This window comes from Centroberyx gerrardi, chromosome 8, assembly GCF_048128805.1.
Source record: "Centroberyx gerrardi isolate f3 chromosome 8, fCenGer3.hap1.cur.20231027, whole genome shotgun sequence".
In the NCBI taxonomy this organism is placed as follows: Eukaryota; Metazoa; Chordata; class Actinopteri; order Beryciformes; family Berycidae; genus Centroberyx; species Centroberyx gerrardi.
The window spans coordinates 18,719,358-18,727,362 of NC_136004.1; the positions used below are offsets into that span (position 1 = coordinate 18,719,358).

Below are 8,005 nucleotides of genomic sequence, written 5' to 3' on the forward strand. Positions count from 1 at the left end.
CTCTAGGCGTGACCGACACGACCGAGTTGCTTTCATAATATATTTTGTTAGCATTTCAGCAGGTGCTCAATGTCTATCTTTTCATATGCAAGGCCTCCCGCCATTCAGGAATGCTGCAGCTACACAGTAATGGGGTGATAGTAGGAAATGATGTCAGCATCTACAGCCCATACCAGGGAAGTTACCTCCCTCGCATTTTGATGTGGTCGGTCTGTATGTTTCCCGTTTGTTTGGGAACTCTAATCATTAGCGCAATGGTTGCCACATGGAATATCTGGCTAGGCATTAATGGTTGCCTTTTGTCCCTTCCTACCTCGGAGAGCCTGATAAGAATAGACTCACCATGACCTGAACCGCCACCAGCCTCTCTCGCGGCTCGTGAGAAAACTTGGCCCTCCTCTGAAGTTGTTCACCGTTCTCGTGTACAGTAAAAAATCGGTATTCGCCGTGTAAAGAAAGTAAGAGGACTGTGTTGCAGAGGAGAAAATGGTACTTTTATTTTCACATAATAGAGTTCCTATAAAAAGTAAAGAATGCAAAGGAATGCTTGCCTCGTAAGTGTTCCCCTCCAGTTAAATATTTTCACAAAATAAATAAATCATTTCAATACAGTCAAAACACAGTGGTTAAGTATCAAACATTTGCTTTAAATGTGTTGTAGTCACTATTGTTTAATGGTTTCATGATAAGCTGACCTGGTATTTCCCCCCATCTTATCCATTTTCTAGCCCTCCTCTTTATGTTATGGAATATTTCATCTCTCACATGAGAATCTGGACTATAAATAACAGCTTGAGACAGTTTTGAATCTACATAGCTATATGACTCCACAGTTCATCAACTTGGACTGTATCTTATATTTTGTCCATATTACACACATACTCTGGTCCAGTTACAAACCATTTGGCACAGAAAAAGGATAAATATTGCATCCTGTGCCACAGAAAACACAGATACCACCCTCCAAACAAAGAACATGATCTCAGTGAAAGTCAGGAGCAGAGACCACTTGTTTTCTGAACAGTGTTAGTGCCTTATTTCCAAATGAGAGGGGTCTCTCTTCGTATTTACTCATACAGTTTGTCAGTGTTCAAAAACTCTCTGTCCAGTGCTGAATATTCTCTCTCTCTCTCTCTCTCTCTCTCTGGCCAGATCCAGTTCTCCAGTTCACACCATTATTGGGAGAAAGTGGGTGGACGTGTTATTCCTGCGGGTCTTCCTCCCTCTCAGCGGCCTCCCGTGGACATTCAGACCCACAAACATCTGCCGCTTCTTGTTCCTCCACTCGGCGGACGCGTATGTGTTGTAGCCGTTCTCCTCGATCCGCTCCTTCAGGGTGCAGTCAATGCCGAACTCTCTCTGGAAAAAGAGCAGATATCATATTTCAGTATTATATCCCCGACATGTGAGGTTAAGTCAAAACAGAGATCATTTTTCCCATGCAAATCTATTGTGGTAACACACAGTGCAGCGTTCATTTAGCGCCTCTTAACCTTCAGGGCATATTGACGAGTAGCTTTGTGTACTTAGTGTGTGTACAAGGTAGTGTGTACTTTGAATGCTCTGCACTTCTCCTAGCTTTTCCTAGTGTGTGCCCCGGCCTGCTTATGATCCAAAGGTGACCCAGAAGCCACAGCAGCAGAGATAAGGCCTCCTCTGATAAGCACAGAAGAATCTAACACTATCTCTCTCTCTCTGGAGCATCCAGATTGACCTCTGACCCGGATACTAACCGCTCCGTACAGCTCTCCCTTCCTGCTGATAGCCAGATAGTAGTTGCTGTTCAGCGCTTTGATGGCCACCACTCCAACGTCCACCGATGTGATTTCCAGAATACCTAAAATACAAAAAAAACAAACAAACAAACAAAAATGATCAATATTGTTTTAAGTTTTAACATTCTGAATGATCAGAAGAAGTCCTACATCATTTGTGCAAGTAAAAAGATTGTGCTCAGTATGTGCTCTTTAATGGTTTGAGGTGACCTGACAGAGAATGACAATCTCAGTTTTCTATGAGATCAAATCCAAAAGTCAGAAGAAAAGGACTTAAAGGAAAGGTCAGAATTAAAGGCCATAAAATGTTTTCTCGGCCCACAGTCGCTGTAGATAAGAGGCAGCGGTGACAGGCCAGGCTGGGGTAAATCTGTTAATGTTTGCAGACACTGGTGAGTAACTAACAAATAGCAACAAATTACCTTCTCATTTCAGGACATTTTCATGCGGGAACACGCTGTGGGAATTCTGTGTAATGTCACAGTTCTCCTTTGTGCACATTTTTCATTTCAGCGATATAATAAAGTTACTTTACAACCTACACCTGTGTAACAGATCCCAGCTGCGTAGGCCATTTAGCTTGAAAATTAATAGGTGGAGACCAGACAAATTCTCCAGTTGTTTATGTTCTGTTTGGTATGTCGGTTACAAAGTCCCAATGCAAATAATTCAGGTTTCCCAAAGGCTATTTAGAAGGGCTAATTTATACCCCAGTAACAAGGGCTTGCTTTTTCTGCAGACAGCTATGGTTATTTGTGTGGTCTCAGTATCAGAGGTCAGAGAGATATAACTTCCTACTGTGTCCTTTGACCAGAGAACCCACTTGTCTCATCTGACGCTCATGTGTGTGTGTGTGTGTGTGTGTGTGTGTGTGTGTGTGTTTGTGTGTGTGATGTGAACCTCCCTGGTTCCCATGGCATGTTTGATTTCATGCCTCCCTCCCTGACTTCCTTTCCCCACTTCCTGTGTGGTGTCGTTATTTTATCCTGATAAGCACACATATGTCTACACACACACACACACACACACACAGTGCAGCATGGGGGTGTGAACTCCAGGGAGACGACGACATCCTTTGATCAGATGTCCGTTCCCTCCTCTGTCTGATGACTGTTTGTGTGGCAGGCTGCTTTACTGTCAAGCCCACTCTCCTGTGGCTGGGGGGCCTGAGCCTCTAAAGCTGCCAGCTATGTACATGTGTGGACAGTGGAGGATGCAGGTGTGTCCCCAAAGAACAATCCCTCTCTTAAAAAATACAGCGACTTCTCTGCACGTCCGTGAGGTCTTGACTGTATCAGTTTCTAGTTCAAACAGTGGCACCTCGGGGCAGTGAGGTCTGAAGCAGCAAGGCGGCGGTGGGGACTGTGACACAACAGCCATTGAAGATCTGAGAGGAGCTGGTTTCTGTAAGGGATCGGGTGTCGGGTATGGAGTGAGGATGTAAGACAATCTATGGCAGTCTCTGGCTGCTCTGTAAACATGGGAGGGATGAAAGGAGGGAGAACAGAGGAGGACAGAGGAGCCATGACAGTGAGACTGGGGGTGGAGTGAGGATTAGAAAGGCTGTAATGATCACTGATCAAAGTCACCCACCGGAGGCAGGGGCGAGACAGGTTGTATGCACGCACGCACACACACACGCACACACACACGTACACACACACGTACACGCACGCACACACAGAGTTAATATTGTAGCAGGTGAATGTGCACTTGCACACTCTCAACCTGGCTGTGAATCTACAAAATATCCATTCCATTCTTCTCTGCTGAATGCGGAGCTTGGCTTGTGTGTGCCCACAACTAAGAGAGTAATGAGCTTATTGCTGTAAGTATGGGAAAATGCCATAATAGAAAATATGCTCTTCATTTATCATGTTCCAAATTACAACAATCAGCCTCAAATGTGACAACAATGCGTTGTATGAGGGTAATTTTTACAAACCACATATGTAAGGTATAGCCTGAAGTCAGCCAGCCAGGTCCAGCTGTTTACGTGGGGGAACAGCAGTTTTTCTTTTGCATGCTGGTTGCTTTTTCCTAATGTGTGGCTTATTTGATACGCTCTGTTTGGAGTTACAACAGTAAATGGTGCGTTGGTTGTGGAATGGAGGCACACAATGCCAGTGAGAATTAAAGGTGGTTTTTCCACAGTGGGATGCCAAAAACCATGTGCTTTGCAGCATGTATTGTTATTCTTAGTTACTCATAGTTTACTCTTTTTTTAATAAATGTTCAAAAGCAGTGCAAAATAGCACTTGGACAGAGAAGTTAGAATGTAAATTTTGAGTTGCGGCATTCTCATGAAGTTGAAAAATGGAAAGGACTGAGGCGTAAATCAGGATATATAGTAATAACATTTGATAAGGACCACACTGAGTGTATTTACATGGAGGGGATATCCATCCTCTTCCCCACCTCCATGAAAAACTATACATCTCTCTCCTCAAACCTCCATGAGAGCACCATCTGTCGTTTCCCACGCAAAAGGCGACTACTTTGATTAAAGGAGATGAATGCACACACACGCGCGCACACACACACACACACACACACACACATACACACATACACACACACACACACATGTACATGCACACTACTTGAGCCATGTCCAGAAGCATCCTGCACACATGGCCCGGCCCCTACAGCACAGAAACACAACTGGTGGCCTGACACACATACACACACACACACTCACATACACACACACACTCAATCTTGACAGGCTCACCCTCTCACACCATCACAGCCGTGGGTAATTAACCAAACTCTTTTACCGCCAAGCTTTCTACTGAGTCTTATTTAGCAATATTTCACGAGTCACCCAGAGCTTCTAGTTGTGTATAAATTTAAAAGAGAAACATGTAGTCCACCAATTCAACTGTGAATCATGGATATTTTAATTAGGTGCTTAGGCCATGCAGATAGCTAGTTAGCTGACTTCTACATACTCTCTCTCTCACTCTCTCTCTCTCTGTCTCTCTCTCTCTCTCTGTAACCTCAGCACAGGCTCCCAGCGGGTTGGAAAGCCATGTGGGACAGTTTTGCGCTGGCATCCCCATAAATCTGTGGGAGGCTGCATACTGCCTCTTTAACAGACAGTGAGCCGGGTCCTCACAGGGCCACAGGCAGCACCCAAAACCAGCACCTCTACATCTCACACACATCTTAGATGAAGCTGATTAAATAAATCAGTGCCTCTGTCATGAAAGTTTACTGAAAAATATGTCCTTGCCTTGCGATTTCTGGCTCAGGACGAGGCAAGCCGTCCTCCACTCGTCGCAAAAAAAACCCAAAACGTGATATTTTGTCACTTCAAGGGACTATCGAGGGTCTACAAAGGACCTCAGCCCTGGGATCATGTCTAGCCCCAGGGGCCAGAGCAGAGACTGAAGCTGCTCTTGTGTAGTATCCCTTACCGTGTGAACCTGATATCACGGCACATAATCCACACACAGTGTCCCCAGACCCCCTCAGGACACAGCTTTTTGATGGCACCACCATTGATACTGAAGACGCACGGCTTTGATGTGGCCACAATGATGTTCAGCCATGTCATTCATGAACTTGTACCTCTAGACTCTCCCCTCTCCTCCTCCCATCGCCTCCCTCCCCTAATACCACATCCACACACACTCAAGCAAACTTGCTCACCTTTGAAAAGGCGCCTAAAAGTGTGGAGAAGCCATGAGCCAATAATAAAAAAAAAGATTGGTAAATCACCCTCCAAACCCACATAAACTTCAGGGTGAATTCACACCCCACTATTATGATAAACTGAGTCAGTCTTCCTTGTCCCATCTCAGTTTTACAACTTAAAAGAAACTAGTAACAAAGACGGCAGTAAAGACATCACGGCGTAATACGCCCAGTAAATAAAGTTGTTTCTGTCGTGACCCTGTCAAAACAAACATCTCCTTTGACATTCTGCCTCCTCTTGCCATTTCCCCCTAAGTCACTTTGATTGAATGTGTGGTTTAGCACTCCCAAGAGGAACATTAAAAGGTTCCATATACACACACTATATGGGGTTGGGGGACAGAGTGAGAGCGGACGCGAGAGAGAGAGAGGATTGTGTATCTGTGTGTGTGTGTGTGTGTGTGTGGTAGTAATAAGTGAGCACATGTGTCGTTGTTGGTTGCTATATGATCACACACCCACTGGAGCATGTGAGTGCCCGCTGGCTGATAGGCACACACACGTAGCTCAGTGGAAATGCTGGGAGACTAATGAGAATGCTATTTTACTGACTGATATGCTGAAACATACAACGTGTAATCACTTTAAAGACGTGTTTCTTGAAGTGAACACGTCAAACTGTTTTAAACAAATGTCTGATCTGTGACTGAGGATATGTAATTTGCTTGATGCTGGCTGGCAGGCAGGCAGTCTGAGTGAGAGAGAGAGAGAGAGAGAGCGAGAGAGAGAGAGAGAGAGATAGAAAGAGTCTGAAAGCATCAATGAAACTGACATCCATATCCTCCCCCCACCCCTGTTCTTCTGTGGCTGTTATCAGTGCTGTTTACCCTGGGCTGTGAAGACTGCCTGATAATGGCTGGGTTATCTGCCCCAGCTCCTTTTTAAACCATCTGAGAGCTACCATCATTGTGCTGAGTGTTTGGACAGGAGAGATATCAGTAGGATGTCTGGTTTAAAACAAAAAGACGACTCTAATCAGGAATGCTTCACCTAAACTACCAACCAATAGGCATACTATCTGCATGCTGGTGGTGTCTGGAAGTTAAGAAAAGAATGACGTTTTTCAACAAATTATATGATGCAGTCAAGCTGATATGTGCTGATATTTGAGGTGTATGCATTTATGTTGATATCATGTGTTGTCTAACGTTTGACGGACAGAAGGGTGATAGATACAATTTTTTTCTGTTAAAATACATGATTTCTCAAATTAGAAATTACCCAAAATTTAGGAGGGCTACTTGGTTCCAGAAGTGTCCTTGCCTTAAAGCAATCAACAGGTGCTTTTTATAATGTGTACTACAAGAATGTATTAAAACCCAATGAGGGTCCGAGACAGGCTGTTGTGATAGCAAAAGTTAAAAGTCTTTATTTTACATTGGCAATTTTTACTTAAAACTCGCTGATGTGTTTCAGCTCAAATGAACCTCGGTCAGGGTCACTTTTAACTTTTGCTGCCACAACAGAGTCCCTTAGACCTAGACCTAGTCTTTGGCTTTTAATACCTGATTTAAAAAAAATCTTTATTGCACATTAAGATATGATTCAGTGAGCTACTTACTGAGGGGGTCATCCTTGCTCTTGGTTCCACTGACTCTTCCATTCTTATCAATCCTCAGGAAAAACTTATGGAAAGAGAACAGCTTCCTCCTCCGTATGTCCCCTTGTAGATGAGTGTAGCTACGCACATGCCTGCCCTGTGGCCCCCCAGTCCGGCCCGGGGGACCCCCAGTGGCCCCGGGCCTAACCACAACCTCAGTCTCAGAAACGTTCAGTGGGGACCTGAGCGCTCGTGGGATGGCGAGCCTCAGTCTGTCTCTGCGGGGCTGTTGGCAGACCGCCCCAGGCAGGGAGAAGGAGAAAACCACCAGGGCCAGCAGGAGAGGCAAAGACAGGGAGGAAAGCAGTGTTGATGACCTTAGTCTGGAGCCGGTCCCAGAGCCAGAGTGAGCCCCTAACCCAGCCCCGGTGCAGGACGAGGCAGAGGCAGCCTTACTCCCTCCAGCAGCCCATCTGATCATGGTAGTGTGCTGTGTGGAGGACTAGAGGCAGCCTCAGAGCCTGGGACATGCTGCTGGGGGCGAGGGGAGGCTGGGAGGGCAGGGAGGGGAGCCCTCCAGGGTCCGGGCTGGGGCGAGATATTCCCCCTGCGCAGCGCAATTGATGTGCCACCTGTATGAAATCCTTAGATTTCCTCTCGGCTTATTTTTGATAGCGCAGTTACTGTTCAGCAAGTCACTGTTCCAACTGCTATTCAGTTGATTCTCTGTTCCACTGCTTTAAAGTTGTAAATCTAGTCTGCGGTCCACTAAGTCTTTCTTGGAAAAAAGATCAATCTGCATGAACAAAGATTAGGCAAAAAAATAACAGCAATTACTATGTGTGTGTATTCCGGCATCAAACCTGATTTTCCACTTTCCTAATTCTTCCTAAATTGTTTGTGAAATGTTTACTTTCTTTCTTGGCTGCTCCAGTGTGGCCCTTGTATTTCCAGACAGTTGCTCAAATAAAAATTCCCAAAATAAAAA

General features: G+C 45.1%; 1 protein-coding gene across 1 annotated transcript; it reads right to left on the reverse strand.

The window, feature by feature from the left end:
- Positions 1-553: 553 nt before the first annotated feature.
- Positions 554-7,498, reverse strand: fgf10b (fibroblast growth factor 10b). Its single transcript, XM_071919536.2, has 3 exons — positions 7,039-7,498; positions 1,734-1,837; positions 554-1,359 (listed from the first exon to the last, which is right to left on the reverse strand). The coding sequence occupies exons 1-3, from the start codon at positions 7,496-7,498 to the stop codon at positions 1,168-1,170; spliced, it is 756 nt and encodes a 251-aa protein (XP_071775637.1). The 3' UTR covers positions 554-1,167.
- Positions 7,499-8,005: the final 507 nt, after the last annotated feature.

What these genes read in the sequence shown, in the direction of transcription:
- fgf10b (XM_071919536.2), bottom strand. Translation starts at nt 7,498, where the DNA reads ATGATCAGATGGGCTGCTGGAGGGAGTAAGGCTGCCTCTGCCTCGTCC. An exon ending in GAGCAAGGATGACCCCCTCA is followed by an intron (nt 1,838 to 7,038) that starts GTAAGTAGCTCA and finishes TTTGTATTTTAG; the next exon opens with GTATTCTGGAAATCACATCG. An exon ending in AGGGAGAGCTGTACGGAGCG is followed by an intron (nt 1,360 to 1,733) that starts GTTAGTATCCGG and finishes CTCTTTTTCCAG; the next exon opens with AGAGAGTTCGGCATTGACTG.